Source organism: Staurois parvus, unplaced genomic scaffold, assembly GCF_062004578.1.
Source record: "Staurois parvus isolate SC_StPar_1 unplaced genomic scaffold, SC_StPar_1.0 ptg000461l, whole genome shotgun sequence".
Taxonomy (NCBI): Eukaryota; Metazoa; Chordata; class Amphibia; order Anura; family Ranidae; genus Staurois; species Staurois parvus.
Window position 1 is genome coordinate 413,298 of NW_028318257.1, and position 20,682 is coordinate 433,979.

A 20,682-nucleotide genomic window follows, 5' to 3' on the forward strand; every position below is an offset into this window, starting at 1 on the left:
GCAGACATTTCCAGCCAGCAGATCTTGGGTAACAAAACTAACTGTTTAAGTTGGATTTTCTAAGGTAGTATCCACTGTTCAATTGAGATGGGCTTGTCTGCTGATAGCAGCAATATACCTTTAAAATCTGTCTACCCCATGAGTGTTCTGGAGATCAGTGAGCTGAGAGTATGCCCTGTACTCCTGGTCATATTTATAGAAAATTTCTATTTTTTTTTGGTCAGGAAAGACCACCCACGGGTGTCTGGACAAGTTGTATGTCAAACATGTATGAGATATGCAGCTAGCTAAGCTAAATACCCAGCCCAGTTACTGACATCTATGGTGTTTGCCTAGGACAAAATCAAGAGATAGCTTTGTCCTCCTTTTTTTGATCGGGAATCCAGTTAAGCAGACTGGTTGTGACCTATAGTAACTGAGCGCTCTGCAAATCTCTAAACCACAGACCTATTTTCCATTCCAGTCATAGGCCATGTGAGGTGATAATTATCTTATGTCTGTAGATATAGACATCTGTACACCTATGTTCTAGTTAAGAAAAGATTGTTTGTTCAGACCATGATGGATATTTTACAGATGGATTAAGGCCGTATGCACACTAGCGTTTTTTTATAATCTCAAAAAAAAAAACGCTATTAAAAAACGTTAATAGTTTTTGTGCCAGCTTGTACTAGCATTTAGGAGTGTTCAGTGTTTTGTTCTGCTGGGAAAACGCTTCCAAAAACTCTACAGAAAAATTTTTCTTTTCTGCTCCTAAACGCTGAAGTTTGAAAATCACTTCTAGCAGAAAACAGTGTGCATGGACACAGGATAACTATTCACTTCCAGGAGCAGAAACAAAAATGCTCATAACTGCTTCTAGGAGCTTAAAAAAACACTAGTGTGCATGGTGCCTAACACGGTCTTGAATTATCTTGATGACTGTTCACAATTGTGCAGACTGGGTTAATACATGTATTAAAAAATGTACATTGTATGTCGCTGGCTGCTTTTTTGTTAGAACAGAACTCAAGTCAGTATACTTTCCTCTTGTCCGAAGTCTGTGAGGTTTCCCTTGCTGGCGTCAGCATCTTCCCACTAAATGCCAGTCTTTGGGCCTTTTCATTGGCCAGCGCGGGATGATATAACTCCTGCATGTGTGCTGGAGTCAGTAATCTCAGCACATGGGGACCATGCCGGCGATGTTAGTTGAGCTTTGTATGCGCAGCTTGGATTACATGCCAGCGAACACTGTGAGAAGGCAGGTAGGTGTATTTTTGAGGAAGAGACAATGCATGTCTTTTTTTTGATAAATAGCCTGCCTGTGTTATCAAAATGCCTTCAGTTCTTCTTTAAATGCACATTTTTACAAGATGCTCGAATGTTTGGTTCTAACTGAATATTTTGATATATTGGCTTTGTTTCTGGGTCCTGAGGTGTCTACAGACCTGATTAGAGATTTATCTGCCGTGTGTGTGCTTCGCCAGTTCTCCTGTTCTGCCCTTTTGTGATTCAGCATCGTCCTCTTCTTTCACCTTACAGAATATTTGTTTGCATGTCCTTGGAACTGAGCTGAAAGCACAATATTGTACAATTAGATCACCTCCAGCTCCTCCTTATCTTCTCATACTGAGAATTTTACATTTACTGCTTATCTGTTATTTTCTGTAAATGTGTTCTTGGTAAAAGTAGTCTAATGGCAGCTTGACATGGCTTACAAGTATTCCAGAGGTTCTGTGGAGAAAATAACTGTATAATACATTGTAGTCTTCATTGTAGTGTACAGTTCTTTCCTATTTTGCATCTGTTGACATTTATTCAGTGACTTAAACGTCATGTGTTTTTCTAAGCCTATCGAAGGCAAACCTGTATGTTCCCCATAGTGTGAAAAGTAATAGGATTGCTTTTCAGGAGGCACTGTAGTCAACACCTACCTGCTAGGCTTGAGCCCAGATTAAAATATTAAAGTTTCCATTTTTTTTTATTAAAATAACAAACATGTTATACTTGGCTGCTCTGGGCAATGGTTTTGAGCAGCAGCCCTAATCCTCCTCTTCTGGGGTCCCCAGCCAGCACTCTCAGCTCCTCCTCTTTTCCATGAGCCATCACAGGAAGCCACTATGGTAGCATATGTGTGGGCTCACTCCCAGACCCAGCTATCTATGTCTATTGACACAGACAGCAGAGTTCAGCTCTGGACCCTCATCATATGATTTGATTGACTGGAGCTGGAGCCAATGGCCCAGCTCTCATGCACATTGCTGGATCAAGATCGGGCTCGGGTAAGTATAAGGGGGGCTGAGGGGGGGATCCTCTGCAATAGGAGGCTTTATACCTTAATGAACAGAATGCATTAAGGTAAAAAACCTTAAGGCTTCCCCACGGGGAGGATTCCCCCAGCCACCTCAAAAGTGTTCTGTTTTTTTAGCAGGTTGAACGAAAAAACTAACCCATCTATGGCCTTCCTTACTTTGTCTGCTGTAGTCAAAGTATGGGTTCATTTTAGGAACAAGTGTGTATTTTGTGTTTTATAACTGCTCAAAGGGTAACTATACTTTAGTTGCCCTCTAAAATTACCCTCCATTACCCCACCAACAAAATCTTATGCTTGCTGTCGCTATGCTGCTGCTATATGCTATGCTGCTGCTGTAAATTTCTCTCGGCTCAGTCTGTTTGCTCAGAAAAAATCAGCACGTAGGAATGAATGAAAAGAGCCCAGATAGTAGAATTCTGCAGCAGCAACTGTGCAGCTGCCCCAGAGGAAGGAAGACAAGGAGAGTCAATTAAAGGATAAATGTGCTAAAAGTGAACGTGTAATGGTTTTGTACATATTTTGCTTCCATTAATTATACGCACTTATATGTGCAGGTAGGGAGTGCACATAGACCTCAATCACATGGGCAATGACATACATGTGTTTATAAGACGCATGCTTCAAAAAGCATGCAAAAATATGTAATGTTTATTGTTCCCATTCATGCTGTTCATTTAGGTGCATTCCGTTAAAGGAAAAGTTAACCTTTTAACAAAAAATAATAAATGCACATTTTTTTGCAGGTAAAAAATTGCATTTATTATTTTTTGTTTGTGGAGCCTCTAAAGCACGGGTAGGCAGCCTTTGTGAGGTGGAGATCTACCTGAACAACATGAAAGAGATCAAAGATCATCCTCCAGAGGATTTACCCCACTTCCTGACCAGGCCATTTTTTGCTTTACGGCGCTGCGTTACTTTAACTGACAATTGCACTGGCATGCAGCACTTCACCCAAATGAAATTTACATCCTTTTTTGGCGGTATATATATTGGAAGTGTGTTTTGTTTTCTTTTTTTACTAGTTATGGCGGCGATCAGCGACTTATTGCGGGACTGCGGCTTGCATTCAGACACTGGAGGGAACTGACTTGGTGTCACTGACATCCCCAGTGACACCAATACAGTGGTTAGTGCTAATAAAAAGCACTCACACTGTACTAATGGCACTGGGCAGGAAGTTATTAACATGTGGGGCGATCAATGGGTTAACTGTGTGCTGTTTCACAGTATGCTGTGTTTGTGCTTTCAACTGTAAGCACACTGCTTTGTATGGCTCTCGCTGATGCCATTCAGGTCTCCTCCTGACCTGTCAGTATATCTACTTGCTTGTACATCCTGCACAGGCAAGCACATACTGACAGGAAGGATCAATGAACTACCATGGTCCTGTGAAGTGCCATGGTAATTTCATTAAGAACTACATGCTGACAGCCGCAAAGGCTGTAGGAACTTGTAGTTTTCCCATTCACAAAATACTGTGAATGAGTGATGTAGCCGGGTGGGCAGAGCCCCGTACGGCTGTGTTTTAAAAAAATAAAATTGTGACAGCTAGTGGGGGAGGAGCAGATCCCCCACTAGCTGTCACAACGGTGATCTGGAGGGTGCAGGGGCCAATCTGACTGTAACATGTTACACCCTGAATATGTTACATAAGGTGAACTTATCCTTTAAGCTATGTTTAGAGAAAATAGAATTCTCAGCATCCAGATTTGAAACTCTGAATATATCTAAACTCGTGTATATTTAAACGCAGGACAACTTGATCTAGGAAGCATAAAGTTTGTGTTATACGCCCCTACTTCCCAGTTAATTTCTCCTGTGATTAAATAAACCAAACACAGAAGGCTAGCTTAAGTGCCCAGTCACACCGATGTGATTTCAGGTGCAATTTGTGAATTGAAGTCGCACATGAGATTGCATCTAACGAATGTGAATGTCGGTGTCTTAACGTGTGATTTGCTGCAACACGATTTCTAAAGTAGTTCTTGCATTACTTTTTCTGCAGTTTTGTTGCCATTTCACATACATAGAATGTTATTATATTATTATACAGGATTTATATAGCGCCAACAGTTTGCTCAGCACTTTACAATATAATGGGAGACAATACAGTTCAATACAAGAGGGATAGGAGGGCCCTGCTCCTCGGAGCTTACAATCTAGGAGGGAGGGGCTAGTGGTACGAAAGGTAGTAACTGTGGGGGATGGACTGGTAGGAAGAGTAGAAGATTCCATTATTAGCTGAGAGCAGGATAGGCTTCCCTGAAGAGAGAGGTTTTCAGAGATCGCCTAAAAGTGAGCAGACTAGGCGATAGTCTGATAAGTTGGGGTAGAGAATTCCAGAGGATGGGGGAAGCTCTGGAGAAGAGCATGGAAGGAGGAGACGAGGGAGCTAGAGAGCAGGAGGTCATGCGAGGAGCGGAGAGTACAGTTTGGGTGATATTTGGAGACAAGATTGGTGATGTAATTTGGGACAGAGTTATAAATGGCTTTATATGTTATTGTTTGTTTCACATTTTATCCGTTGGGCAATGGAAAGCCGTGGAGGGATTGGCAGAGAGGGGTGGCAGATATGGAACGGTTAGTAAGGTGGATGAGTCTGGAAGCAGCATTCATGATAGACTGAAGAGGGGATAGCCTGCGATGAGGTCGGCCAATGAGGAGGGAGTTACAATAGTCAAGGCGAGAGATAACCAGGGAGTGAATACGTTGCTTAGTGGTTTCCGACGTTAGGAACGGGTGTATCTTGGAGATGTTACGGAGGTGAAGTCTACAAGATTTAGACAGCGATTGGATTTGGGGCTGAATATAATGGAAATCACAATGCTAATTGCAAGAAATTGTGAAAATCTTCACAAGTAGCAATAAAGTCTTCAGAATTTGCACCTGAAATCATGCTGAAATTGCAAACAAATTGAACAATTTTAAATCGCAGCAGTGTGACTGGTGACTAAATATAGTTTGGCAAAACTGAAAAAGTAGCAAAAAGGCCATATAACAAAAGCGAAAAGTGGCCTATAGAGCTGGAAAGAAAATTTTTTTATGTCCTTATTTTTTATCAGGACTAAAAAAAAAAAAAAGTGTAATTTTTCTTTTTATTCAAGTGCAAGAACTATGAAATGCTGCAAGTGCAGGAACTTTGGGTTCATGTACTTAAAGAGAATCTTCACGTATTTGTTACAAAAAAATAAATTGTTTACAGTTATCAGTAGCTCTATCTACAGAACAGTGACCTCTCCCTTTAGACCAGGGGTCTTTTCAGTACAAGGCCATACCACATATTTTACAAACATTTGGGGGCTGATAAAAAAATCAGTTTTAAAAATGAATACGGTTTTAAATGAATACATTTTACTTTTAGCTTTATTTGTAATCCGCCTATGATTTAGAATAACAGGGAGAGAGCTTTAGTAAAAGTAAGCAAAGGCATTCGAAATACCATTTCATGAACTATATAATAAAGGTTGAATAGAAAAAAAAATTGCCTGTACCTTCCGCATCAGAATTGCTCCTATACATCAGTGTCCCCATCAGAGCGCCCTATACATCAGTGTCCCTATCATAATCCTACCTTAACACGTATATTAGTGCCCTATCAGTGGTACCCTTACATCAGAGTCCCCCTTACCTCTGTAATTAGGTTTACAGAGCGGTATTACAGCAGGGTGAGATTCGGGAGGTGGAGCAGGTTCGGACGAAGCTGCAACAACATTTGGTGTGGTGCGCATGCAAAAGCGTCCCATTTGCCGATTTGTGGGGTTGCCATTAGGAATTATTGGAACCTCTGTGTGTCTGCTAAAGTCCATGCAGGCCCGCTCCCAAGCCATACTGTCTACATCTATTGACACAGATTTGTTGGCTTGGCCCCACCCAGGTCCGGCCCACAGCCCCCCTCATGACAGCATTTAATTGACAGCAGCTGGAGCCAATGGCTCCCACTGCTATAAATCAGACCTTCAAGGAGGGAGACAGCGGCGAGTGCCGCTGCTCTCGTGCAAATCACTGAATTGGGCTCAGGTAAGAATAGGGGGGAATCTGCAGCAGAGGTGTTTTTTTTTTTTTTTTTTTTTTTTTTTTTTTTTTTTTTTACCTTAATGTACAGAATGCATTAAGGTAAAATAAAAACAGCCTAATCCGTATGCTGATGCTAGCATTGCAGTCTACAGATTTAGATCAGTGGTTACATTTTGCCTTTTAAGATCACCGGTGAACTCATGTTTTCAGCTTGAGAAGTAGTTAGGATTGTTGCTTTCTACCAATACCACCATAACTACCAATAATGTGAACTGGTGATACATAATTAAAGCAGTTTAAGGGACAATTCTGAAAAATACAGTTTTGGTAACTGCTTAACTAAGTTGTATAGTGCAATATTAACTTCTTACCTTTAAAAAAACTGCAGACCGGCTTCTACATCCTGTTGTCAGACCAGCAACACTCAATAAGATTTACCATATTTTAGGCATATTATGCACTTGTAAAATCCTCCTTGTGCAGACATCCAAAAGCCCTGAGACTGCGTCTAGGCTCCGCCATTTGGGATGTCAAGTAAGCAGCCCCAGCAAACTCAGCTGTTCACTCCTACCCCAGCTGCTACATAAAAGGTTATGTAGGGAGGGGAGGGGAGTTGTACCATTACAAAGACTTATAAGACCCTCTCAGAAGAGAAGAGGGCTATTACATACAAGGAGGGAGGGGGCAGTACTCATTGCATGGAAATATAAAATGCTCATTAACAGCACATTCCAAAGGAATATTAAATTATTTATGTAGAGGAAAATCACTGCATGTAAGCACTTGGAATATTTATTTAGTGTGATTTTTACCTTTAGTTTTCTAAATTGAGGACAGGTTATCTTTAAAAAGAAACTATGTTGTTATTCTGTTCTTTTGGGGAATTGTGTTAGATTGTAAATGTTTTCTTATTAAATGTCTGCAAAATGTCGTATTTATAAACCATCAAAACCTGTTCACAACGTTATTTTCAATCCTGGACTTCACACTTCAGGGGCTGAGAGTTGTTAAAAAAAAAAACAAAACAGAATAAATATGGGAACATTTTTATCATGGTTTGTTCTGAAATAGATATCTTACACAAGATTTGGTGCTTGACAAATGAAGGTGTTCAGTAACTTGTCTGATTGGCGGTTTCTGTTACGTGAATTCACAGGTAAAGCGGTCATGGCACCAAATCTCGACTCTTTTGGGCGAGATCGAGCATCTTACCAAGAACACGCAAAGCAGAGGAGGATAGCTGAGAGAGAAGCCCGAAGGTAAACAGGCTGCTTCCCTGTGTGTGTTGTTGTTTTTTTTTTTTTTTTTTTTTTTTTTTTAAATATACACTGCTCAAAAAAATTTAAGGAACACTGTGAAAATGCATAAGATCTCAATGGGGAAAAATATCATGCTGTGGATATCTATACTGATATGGACTGGGTAATGTGTTAGGAACATAAGGATGCCCCATCATTTGATGCAAATGAAAATTACCAACCTACAGAGGACTGAATTCAAAGACACCCCGAAAATAAAGTGAAAAAATTGTGCAGCCAGCTAGTTAACTTTGCTGAAATTTCATTGCAGCAACTCAAAAATGGTAGTCGGTAGTTTGTATGGCCCCCCCATGTGCTTGTATGCATGCTCCTAATGAGACGACGGATGGTGTCCTGAGGTATTTCTTCCCAGATCTTGACCAGGGCATCACTGAGCTCCTTGACAATCTGGGGTGCAACCTGGCAGCAAAATATGATATCCCAGAGGTGTTCTATTGGATTTAGGTCAGGTGAGTGTGTGGGCCATTCAATGGTATCAATTCCTTCATCCTCCATGAACAGCCTACATACTCCTGCCACATGAGGCCATGCATTGCCATGCACCAGGAGGAACCCAGGACCCACTGCACAGCGTAGGGTCTGACAATGGGTCCAAGGATTTCATCCCGATACCTAATGGCAGTCAGGGTGCCATTATCCAGCCTGTAGAGGTCTGTGCGTCCCTCCATGGATATGCCTCCCCAGACCATCACTGATCCACCATCAAAACGGTCCTACTGAATGCTGTTACAGGCAGCATAACATTCTCCACAGCTTCTCCAGCCCCTTTCACGTCTGTCACGTGCTCAGGGTGAACCTGCTTTCATCTGTGAAAAAGCACAGGGCGCCAGTGGTGAACCTGCCAATTCTGGTGTTCAATGGCAAATGCTAATTGAGCCCTATGGTGCCGGGCAGTGAGCACAGGGCCCACTAGAGGACATCGGGCCCTCAGGCCACCCTCATGAAGTCTGTTTGATTGTTTGGTTAGAGACATTCACACCAGTGGCCTGCTGGAGGTCATTTTGTAGGGCTCTGGCAGTGTTCATCCTGTTCCTTCTTTCACAAAGGAGCAGATACCTGTCCTAAGGACCTTCTACGACCCTGTCCAGCTCTCCCTAGAGTAAATGCATGTCTTCTGGAATCTCCTCCATGCTCTTGAGACTGTGCTGGGAGACACCGCAAACCTTCTAGCAATGGCACATATTGATGTGCCATCCTGGAGGAGTTGGACTGCCTGTGCTACCTCTGTAGGGTCCAGGTATCGCCTCATGCTACCAGTAGTGACACTGACCCTAGCCTAATGCAAAACTAGTGAAAAACAATCAGAAAAGATGAGTAGGTAAAAAAACGACAGTGGCCTCCATCTGTAAAACCATTATTCTTTTGGGGGTCGTCTCATTGTTGCCCATCTAGAGCACTTGTTAATTTCATTAACACCAAAGCAGCTGAAACTGATTAACAACCTCCTCTGTTACTTTACTGTCCATATCATTATCCCAGGAGTTTCATTGACTTGATGCTATAGTCTGATTTTAAAAAGTGTTCCTTTAATTTTTTTTTTCAGCAGTGTATGTATATAACACATGTATATTTTTTGTCCTGCAGCATATCTCAAAAATATATTGCTGCTTACCAGTCTTTAGAGGTGGTGCATGCTTTTATTTTTTTTTTAGGTTTTCTTTATTTTAACATGATAATCCTGAAAATAATATACAGTTAGGTCCATATATATTTAGACACATGCACAATTTTCATACTTTTGGCTCTGTATGCCATCAGAATAAATTAAAAGAAAGCAATCCAAATGAATTTGAAGTGCAGACTTTCAGCTTTAACTCAAGGTGTTGAACATAAATATCAAGCACAAATTTTAGAAACTGCAACCATTTTTATATATAGTCCCTCCATTTTCAGGGGCTCAAATGTAATTGGACAAATGAATATAATCATAAATTGTTCATTTTTAATATTTTGTTGAGAATCATTTACTGGCAATGACTGCCTGAAGTCTGGAACCTATGAACATTACCAAAGACTGGGTTTCCTACTTTCTGATGCTTTGCCAGGCTATAACTGCAGCTGTCTTTAGTTGTTCTTTGTCTGTGGGTCTTTCTGTCTTTTAGTTTTGCCTTCACAAGTGAAATGTATGCTCAATTGGGTTGAGATCAGATGACCGATTTGGGCATTGCAGAATATTCCACTTCTTTTCCTTCAAAAGCTCCTGGGTTGCTTTTGCAGTGTGTTTTGGATCATTGTCTATCTGTACTGTGAAGCGCCATCCAATCAACTTTGCTGCATTTGTTTGAATCTGGGCTGACAGTATATCTCTAAACACTGCAGAATTCATCCGGCTGCTTCTGTCTTCTGGCACATCCTCAATAAACACCAATAACCTGGTGCCACTGGAAGCCATGCATGCCCATGCTATCACACTGCCTCTGGTACAGATTAATCTTCGTTTCATCCATCGAAAGAATGCTTTTCCAGAACTGGTCTAGCTTTTTTTTTAGATGTTTTTTGGTGAAGTCTAATCTGGCTTTTCTATTCTTCAGGCTAATGAATAGTTTGTACTTTGTGGTGAACCTTCTGTATTTGCTCTCGTGAAGTCTTCTTTTGATTGTAGACTTTGACAATGATACATCCACCTCCTGGAGAGTGTCCTTCACTTGTCTGGATGTTGTAAATGGGTTTTTCTTTACCATAGAGAGGATCCTGCGATCATCCACCACTGTTGTCTTCTGTGGACGTACATGCTACTCTTAAGAGCTGTAATTCCTAAACCCTTCCTCCAATAAACGTATCTTCCAACATACCCTAAAATTAAACCTGAGAGTGTGCACTTTCAGTCCATATCCATTATATAACAATAGCTTGAATATGTTTTGGTAAATACCTGAAAAAAAAGTAAAATTGTGCCTGTGTCCAAATATATATGGACCTAACTGTACACCCTGTCCCTGGGTGGCTATGCTCACTCCTCCACTGTATTTATAGAAGACACCATGGCTATCATTCAGGCTGGACTTCAAACGTGTCTGCCTTTGTTCACTCCTTACATCTAGATTGATGGGATTAATTCAGTAAGATAATGTTTTGCTTCCAGTTCATCTCACAGGAAGTGGCAAGCAAACTGCTTTTTTGGCAAGATCAGCATATATCTCCTGTACAGTACATGGTAAAAAAAAGAGAAATGGTTTTTGTGCAGTCTAAAAACTACTGAGTCCAATTATGAATACTGGAGTTCTTCAACGTTTGGGTATACAGTTGACTGCAGAAGGATTGAACACTGGCAAAAACAAACAAAAAACTGTAGTCCAGCCCTGGATATAACCCCTCCCACAACCAGCATTCATCAATGTAGTCGCAAAAAGCAATGTCCATAAACATGGAGGGGTGAAACTTTTGTATGGACTTTAGGAAAAGGATTTTACAGTGAGTACAAAAACTTTTCTGTTTTATTCATTGAGGGGGGGGGGGGGGTCAAAAGAATTCTCTAGCATTTGGCTTGACCAAAAGCAGTCCAGCTAAGGGGTGAGCAATGCTGTTACAAAGGCGAACAGGCTCAGCAACAAGAACTGGCAGCTGTCTTGTAGCTACCTGTAATGTCCTATACTGCTTCAGGAGAGGCTGAAACATTCACCATGGAAAAACTAAGAGCAAATGTGAACAGATCAGGAGGCAGCCATTTTCCCCAGCCAGTGAAATGAGATCAACGCCCAGGAGCATTAACTTCTTTCGTGCTAGGCCAGCGGAAACCTAGGAACGGTGTGAGTGTGAATTTTCAGAGACTGGTCAAGCAAATCTGGAAAGCACCCTAAGTGGAAAGCACCCTAAGTAGAACTCATTGCCCAAACGTCACTTTTGGACTCGCCCTATTAGCCTGAAACTTGATTGAAGAAGCAAAGTTAGAAGAAATACTAGGTTAAGTCCTTAATCAGTGGAGCTGAAGAAAAGATGTCCATCTTCTTAAGACACTAGCAAAAAACGGAAGCATGTAATCCTCCTGTGGATAGCAGAATAGACAAAATGTTCAATAATTCCTGTTTGTCTCAGTGGATGAGAGAAATGTTCCTAAAAAAAATGGAAACTAGTGCAACCACCACATCTAAGGACCAGTAATGTGTTACATTTTTGGTCTTGGGTTTAGTTGCGCTTTAACTATAAATGCAGAATTAGCTAACTTACAGCGATTCTAAAGGTTTTTTTTAAATAACAAACATGCTTTACTTACCTGCTGTGTGCAGTGGTTTTGCACAGAGCAGCCTAGATCCTCCTCTTCTTGGGTCCCCTGCAGGCTCTCCTGCCCCCTCCCTCCTGTCGGGTGCCCCCACAGCAAGCAGCTTTGCTATGGGGGTACCTGCTGCTCTGTGTGTCCTTTTCACACATACGGAACTGCTGCTTTTCCTCACCCCCTCTCTCTCCTCATTGGCTGACTGGCTGTGATTGACAGAAGTGGGAGCCAATGGCTCCTGCTTGCTGTCTCAGCCAGTGAGCAGGCAGAGAATCGGGACAGCCGAGGCTGTCGTGCACATTGCTGGATCTCGATGAGGCTCAGGTATGTATTGAGGGGCTGGGGAGCACTGCTGTACACTTTTTTTTTTTACCTTCATGCATAGAATGCATGAAGGTAAAATACCTTCAGCCTTTACGACCACTTTAAGGCTAAGTTCACATCTGTTCGGGTGATGCCATTTCGGATCCGCACAAAAATATGCAGAGCCGCACCACCCACACAGAGGAATGCGGACCCGCGGGCAGGTGCCATTAATTGCAATGGCACACCGCCCGCACTGGAAGTCGCAATCGTACTGGGAACCTTGGTTCCCGTACAGGCTGCGTTTTCCGAAGAAGTGCAGGGACTTCTTCCATGAGTGTCCCTGGGCATGGGAGTCCATTCAAATGAATGGGCTCTCGTGCCTGCGCAAAACGCGGCCCGCACAGCCACAGATATGTGAACCATGGGTAAAGGATAAGTTCACCTTTTGAGAACATGATGCATGTTTCGCCCGTTTTAATGGTGGAACATGTAACATGTTCCCAATGCTGCAGCCCCTGCAAGCCCAGTGGAGAGCTGTGGTAGTTTATTGATTCTTCCTGTCGGTGAGTATCTGCTTGCTCGTACATCCCGTGTGGGGAAGCAGATATACTGACAGATCTGTAGACCTGCAACCAAAAATAATAAATTAAGTTTTTTTTTCTAACCTGCAAAGAAATTTTTTATTTATTTCAGGTACTTATATAGCGCCGTCAATTTACGCAGCGCTTTTACATACATATATTGTACATTCACATCAGCAAATATGCGGTTTGTTATTTTTGGTCAGAAGGTGAACTTATCCTTTAACTCAAATGCATGACCACCAAGTAGCCAAGTGTTTTTGAAATTGTAAACTAGTTTTCTGTAAACTAGATTTTCTCCTTCACTTGCAACAATCTGTTTAAAAGTTAACTTCTGAGTAATAGTGAGCTCTTCCAAGTACCAAAAATAATAGTTATGAAAACTATAAATTTTGTAACATGTTCGAGTAATGAAATTTCTGTGAGCACTTGGCTTTTAATCCTAAACCAGCATTTGCTGCTGTTTTCAGAGCACGTCGGAGGCAAGCTCGAGAGGTAACTGGCAAGATGGCCGAACACCTTGAAGGTCTTTCTAGCGATGATGAAGAGACGTCCACTGACATCACTAATTTCAACATGGAGAAGGGTGGGGTACCTTTTTTGTCTTTCTTTTTATTAATATTGTGAGTAGCACAACACTTGACCCATCACCTCTGAAAACAGGCTAGGTTAAGTCAATTGGTCTTGGTTTTGCTTTCTTTACACACTGCCAGCTAATCTCAGGTGATGCTTGTCTAGGGGTACAATCGTTCTTACTAATAAAATAAAAATGTGCCTGTGGAGCCAAAAGCAGGATGTGGGAATCTCAGGTTCTTACAAATAGATCTCACAGGTGAAGGAGAAGATTACTCTGATACAGAACACTGCACTAAATGGTTCTTGCAATGGTCTAATCATTGTGGCTTATATAGTCTCATCTCCACCCTGATATGTACTGTAAATGCTTACTCTGGGATATCGGATATAGATGTATAATATCTCTGATACAAGGTCAGTGTAAGTAGGGTAATGTAGAGAGAGACTTGTATGTTAAAGAAAGTTTATATCCTCTTTACATATTGTGATAGCAAAACGTAATGTATATTGATATCCATGGCACGCCTACTCAAGATATTTTACAAAACAAATACTTATATTTATAAGAGTGCATATAAGATAAAAAAAAGTACATGACAATTGGATACACAGCAAATAAAGTACTGTGCAGATAGTGTGTATAAATCTATTATAAGGTTATAGTTTTTAGTGTATTGGTTTATGCGTATGTATAAATCATGGCAGTAACAATATGATCGCACATCATCTAAATAGCCCAGTATAGTCATTCTTCACAACTGTAGTTACAGCAGCAGTGTAAAACTGGCAATGTGTACAGAGATATACAAAACGGGAAAATTAAAAAATCTTGGGACACCTTTGCTGGTACCGTGCCCACTATTTATGTATTATGCACTTCATGGGAAACAAACTATATCATAGAGCACTATGGATAATGGCCATGGCAACCACGATTTCCTTCATTGGTTTTGTACACCAAGCCTTGCTGCACTGAATATCTGTGGCTCCGTTTCTACTTGTTTGTGGTCGACCTGACATCACTTCCAGTGCAGGACTCACACCAGCACCGCTGTAGACCCTAGTAGCCAGCTTTCTGCATCCATTGCCTTTTTACCCAGACCTTCGGTAATTGGATGGGTAAACAACCTGGATCAGTACCTAAAGTGTCATCACCACTATTTTGACCCCATGCCACTACATCTGCTTCTCCAATAAGTGTCACAGCACACTGGTATGTGTACTATATTCCTGCCAACAGCACAGTGACACTTTTATTTCTACCAACAGCATGTTTTTATATGGCATGAAATTTTTTTTTATTCACAAAGCCATTTTTATTAGTCAGTTGGAAGTATATTGAAATTTACTAAACTTTTGTGCTTTGCCACTTTGGATTACATGTCTTTTTGCTTACAACACTATGAACCTGTCTGGACACTCTATTTGAGTCAGCGCTATCTTGTGGCCATTCACCATAGCTTTCTTTGATTTAGTTTGCTTCTATAAAACATTGCTCCTGATGGTCATTCAGAGCGGCTGAGGGTTTGGCTCACTCATATATTTTATCATATATATGCTACTCCATTTATTATCAAGGTTATCAGCGTCCAGTTGTGAGATGTTGTATGCTCCCTCTTCATGGGAATCCTTTATTAAACGTTTATTTCTTTCTTTCTAGATCGCATTCTAAAAGATTCTAGTAAAGTTTTTGAAGATACACTGGAACATTTTTATTCTTTTGACTGTATTAAAGAGCAGTTTGAAACCTGGAGATGTAAATATGAGAATTCCTATAAAGATGCTTATATTGGACTTTGCTTACCGAAACTTTTAAGTCCTCTCGTACGGCTACAGCTTTTAACTTGGAACCCTTTGGAGGTAAATTTAAAATGTGCAGTATATTGATGTTGATGATCCCTCCAGTAAGGCTTTACAGTGTCATCTATGGACATGTTTTGAGTATTGTAGTTTTTTGCCATTTCATAAACATGCACAGTGTTAAGGGCTGGTTAACACTAACACCTACTGTAGATTGCAAGTGTAGTATATTATGTCTGCGGTGAGGTTTCCCGCACCATGTCCTGGTGTGTACTGGCCATGACATGTTTACTATCAATTTACTCAACCCCATATTTGGGTTTGTATGTAATTAAATTAAATTTTAGTTAATTTTTGGCTGAAAATATGTATGTGAAAAACAGTTGTGCAGGTATTGCAAGACCATTTTATTTTACAGGGCTTTCAGAAAATTTGTTGTTTTGGGGGATTTAAAAATATGCAGATTTTGACATAAGCAAATTAAAAAAATTTCGCTGGTAAAATAGTGGCTACACATTTACTGTGGCTCTTTAACCGCTTCCCGACTGCCCTATAGCAATATAAATATACGTGATTTCACATTTCCGAGTAGGAGGTGCGCGCACCTGCAGCTGTGAATCACCAGGTCCCGGCCGATGATTACTCGCTGGTGCCCGGTGACTGACGAGGATCTCAAACAATACAGTTTGAGATCCTTGTCAACAATTGATGAGGATCTCAAACTGTAAACAATACAGTTCTCCTCCCTGTCAGCTCATGCACACTGCTCTGTATGGTTGTGCACAGCCATCCAAAGCAGTGTGATTACAGTGAAACACCAACACACAGAACATAGTAAAACCGCACACAGTTAACCCTTTGATCGCCTCTCTTGTTAACCTCTTGTATCATTGCTTTTTTTTTTTTTTTTTTTTTTTGCACTGATCATTGCATTTGTGTCACTGAGGTTGTCAGTGACACCAAGTCAGTTCCCCCCAGTGTAAGAATGTCTGCCGCAATCCCGCTAGAAGTTTCTGATTGCCGCCATTACTAGTACAAAAAAAAAATCCCAGTGTATATATACTCCCATTTGAAACGCTATAACTTTCACGTAAACCAACTAATTTACGCGTATTGGGATTTTTTTTTAGCAAAGACATGTCGCAGAATACATTTTGGCCTAAATTCATGATGAAATTTGATATTTTAAAAAAATTTTACTGGACATGTCTAATGGCAAAAAGTCAAAAATACTGTTTGGTTTTTTTTTTATATATATATAGCGCAAAAAATAAAAACCACACAGGCGATCAAATACCACCGAAAAAAAGCTCAGTTCATGGGGAAAAAGGACATAAATATTATTTGGATGCAGTGTTTTATGACCGCGCAATTAAAGTAATTCAGCTTCGTAACACAAAAAAATGGCCTGGTCAGGCTGGGGGGCAAGTGGTTAACCCTATTTGGGTGCAAATATTAATAGAAAGATCTGCATCATTTTGAAACAGAGCCAGGATAAAAGTACAACAATTATTTATACAATTTAGGGGTCTAAGAATGAGCCTAGGCATGTTTGGACATGAGTCAAAAGCCACCTGAAAGCTGTCAACGCAAGCAGCCAGTCATAAGCGGCTGAGGCATTCCCCGTGCTGCAGCTTCACCCCTTGTACACATGGGGTGGGAATGCCACTTATGATTGAGTGCAGTGATTGGATAGTTCAAGTGGGTTCAGACTTGTCTCCAAATATGCCTGTGCTCTTCACTACATAGGACAATACAGAGCCATTAAGAGATTCAGGCTGTAAGTTGTCCAGTTTGCTGTGATGAAGTGTTTGCAATCCAAAATGTGTATTTTGTTATGGTTTCGGTGATTCTTAGGTCACTGCTGCAGAATGTGCATTTTAAACTACATTTTATTTATATACCATATTATAAATAAGATGGTAAATTCAAAGAAACATCCAGGCAAACCACTACATGCACAAGGGAAATGCATATATAAATATTTGCTCTTTTTACCTGCCAAGCATATGTAATGCTGAACAACCATTTTTAATTTGTGGTATACAAAATTTTCCAAACTGCACAGCCAAACAGGTGACTTATTTGGTAATTAAAGTAGAACTATTGGCAATTTTTTTTTTTTTTTACTTTATTTTGGATAGAGTAAGGTAGGATTAAAATCCCTGTTAGATTTTTTTTCACCATCTCTGTCCCATTTCAGAGATTTTGCTTCACTTCTTGTCCCATAGCCAAGCAGGAAGGGAGAGGAAATCCCTGCAAATTAAGGGAATCCCTTGGGATCCCCAGGTCACAAGAATTGGTACCCCCACTGGAAGACGCTGGGCTCCCCTCTATTACTTTTCTGGGAACAACCTGAAATGTGGGATCTTCTTTTACTTTCAATGATAATGGTATACAGGATGAATAGAGAGATTGAATCTCCCTAACGGGCACAGGCAACAATAAAAATTGACGGGTTCGATTCCCGCTGTCCAAAACGAAAAAAAAAAAAACATTTTGCTTTTAGTTTAAGCAGCTTATCTTCCTAGTTCGGCAAGGCAGTTCTAATATCGGTCTATCTCCAGCCTGGACAGTGATTCAGCATTATCGGCTTCTGTCCAGGAAACAGTTAGCTGACCTTCCAAGTAGTAAAGTTGATATGGAAAGCCGTTATGCTAAGATAGGAACCCGCAGAGTAATCAAAGGGTGTGCTTTAACAGAAGAATGCCTGGCCAGAATTACAAATCTTTTGGCAGATAAAATAGTAAACACATATGTATTTAATCTTGAATTTAACTATTAGTCTGGATTTCTTTTGTAACAAAATCTCCAACATTCCTTCGGTGATTTAAAGAGATTGTCACCAGACCTTCCATTTCAACAAAAACCTTCCTATAATGTGCAGTTAACATATTTTAGGCATGTTATCTCCCTGTAAAAGAATAGCTTTTGTAGATATTCAGAAGCACTGAGACTGGTGCTGGGTGCTACCTTCTTGGATGTGATATCAGCAGCCCCAGAAAACTCAGCACTGTCCCTCTAGTGATGCTGTATAACCCTGGTGCCCAGCAGTCAGGAGTATTGATTTGTAAAAAGTAGTCTAGTGGTTTCATGTAACATGTCCCTATAGTCTGACAGCCTCCTATGTATCTGCTGAATGCCTTCAGTTTCCTACCACTCCTGTTGAACGATCTGTGACCATTTCCTCTAGCAAGTACTCCCATCTGTGACGGTTTTCTTGCATGTAATACAAACTCCCTTTGGAAACATTGGGGGCTGTATTTGAGGCCCCTTTACCTTGAAAGTTGACAACCACTGCTCTGTAATAATCATCTTTGCTCCACCCCAGCAGCTGCATAAAGGTTATGCAGGTTTAGTGAAGACTGCGTTGTAGCTGGGCTAGCACAGTTACACTCAGAAGAGGAGAGGGCTGTGTCATGCCAGTAAAGAGGGCTTGGGTTAGGGAAGTGACTCTTCCTGAAGAAGTCACATTTTCTAGCATTTTCCATTGCAGATTATTAAAACCTTTATGGAAAGAAAAAAAAGTAACGTTTATATTTTATTATTTTTAAATGCTTTTATGTGCAATTTTTTAAGCTGGTGAAAGGGGTTCCTTAACATGCACCTTTTCCCTTTCTTTTAGCCCAATTGTTGTGACTTTGAAAGTATGATGTGGTTTGAGAGTTTACTCTTCTATGGCTGTGACGTGCAAGAAGCAGACAAGGAGGATGCAGACGTTGCTCTATTACCGTCCTTAGTGGAAAAAGTTGTTCTCCCCAAGCTAACAGGTGTGTTTATTTTATGCATTGCTGTGATTTACATTAAGCCTGTAAGACAGCAGAGCATTGTGTGATAGTTGTTTACACCTCTCTCTAGGTTGAAACCTTTTTCCATTCATAAACAGTGATGTCTGATAATGATTGCACATGGCAATTAATCAGCCCTGCTCATTTTATGTCCTCTCTGTCATTTGTCCCCCAGGTATTGCTGAGAGCGTGTGGGACCCCTTCTCCTCTACACAGACGAATAGACTGGCTGCCGTGATGCAGAAGCTAATAAATGGATACCCTACCGTTGTAAATTCTGGCAATAAAAACACAGAGGTATAAATCTCTGCAGCCCTAGAACATTGTGCATTCTCCCAGCTTACTATAGGGAATAGAAGTAAAGGAAAAAACATAGTCTGTTATGTAAGATGTAGTTTACCCAGACCTTCATTATTTTTTATTAGGCTTATGATCACTGTAAAATATATAAAATAAAACAACAAGTGTATGATCGAGTGTCTCTGTGCCTGCACCACGGAAATACTATGATTAGATCCTATGCATAGCTGTTTAGTATTTTATTTATGATTTTTCATTTTGATAAATTTTACCCTTTTTTATTGGTAAGCATTTTTTCTATTACTAAAAGTTCGGAGTAGAAAGTTGAGATGTTGAAATGAAGTGGGGAAAAAAACCCAGAAAAGTACACAGATATGTTTTACAGAAAGTGGGGAAAAAAATACTAAATTGGATCTCCAGGAATATTTGTAACTACATTATAGGAAATGCATATACTGGAGCTGTTTTACCTGCAAAGATTTTGTATTTCTGCCCATCCATGTGCAGTTTATGATATTCTAAAACATGTCCCCTTCCACCAAATCCTTTTCATAGAGCCTTGCTGGCATCTGTACTAAAGCCTAAGGGCCAGTTCACACCAGTGTGTTTTAGTGCAGCTGTAAAATGCAAATCAGTGGAAGGACATCTGAAAAACAATTCTAAAATGTATGTCGACAGATGTCAAAATGTATGGCAACGGATGTCAGTGCGCGTTAAAACGCATCTAAAATGGATGTAAATACATTTTAGCGCAAGTCAATGTGATTTTGGCTCTTCTCTCAACATATATGTGGCAAGTGTAGGAAAGAGATCTTCATTTGCTTCATATTGGCCTTGCAAATTTAGGCCCAATACCCAGGGGGTATATGATACGTAGGACCTTCAGGCAGTGAGATCCTATGTGAAATCTTGTTCATACATTGCATGTATGTAAAGCTTGTGCTAATTTTTGCATGTGTACCATGCATATGTACTGTAATGGTTAATAGGATATCGGTAGCTCTTGCCCCCTTAGGTCCTAAGATGCAAGCTGCTCCCGCCACCTAGTGTCCTTGGTTGCCAGGGCTGAGTCTTTCAGGGCTAACATGTCAATTCCATAGTGCCTAATAACCAGTACAGGGATCCCTAATTACACATTGACACATACATGTTGACCCTGAGTGTCTTCCACAGAGTACATTAGTGCTGTACACATGTAAACATTAGCAGAAATGTTTGAGTACGGTATAAATAACAGTTCTTATGCAGTACCTTGGATGCAAATGTTTCTGTTTTTACACAGCTGAACTCCAGATTGCAGAGCTTTGTGTATCTGTATGCATTAGCCAATAGAAATACAATACTGTGGCATTCAGATCCATATAAACTATGGATCTTCACGCATATTATTGTTTGCCCTTCTATGAGCCCTTACAGTTAGCTCATTGGTCTAAAGGTGGAAATCCCCAGACTTTTATTGCAGAAGAGACGTGCACTATCTCTTCTGCAATAATAT

The 20,682-nt window shown here is 40.6% G+C and overlaps 1 protein-coding gene across 1 annotated transcript in view; it reads left to right on the top strand.

Moving 5' to 3' along the window:
* The window catches only part of PAXBP1 (PAX3 and PAX7 binding protein 1), a 49,269-nt gene that overhangs the window by 19,273 nt on the left and 9,314 nt on the right, over positions 1 to 20,682 (top strand). The window contains exons 9-13 of the mRNA XM_089688924.1: positions 7,464 to 7,566; positions 13,194 to 13,309; positions 14,960 to 15,159; positions 18,725 to 18,869; positions 19,063 to 19,184. Coding sequence (XP_089545050.1) covers positions 7,464 to 7,566; positions 13,194 to 13,309; positions 14,960 to 15,159; positions 18,725 to 18,869; positions 19,063 to 19,184 — 686 coding nt within the window. The remainder of the gene's footprint in view (positions 1 to 7,463; positions 7,567 to 13,193; positions 13,310 to 14,959; positions 15,160 to 18,724; positions 18,870 to 19,062; positions 19,185 to 20,682) is intronic.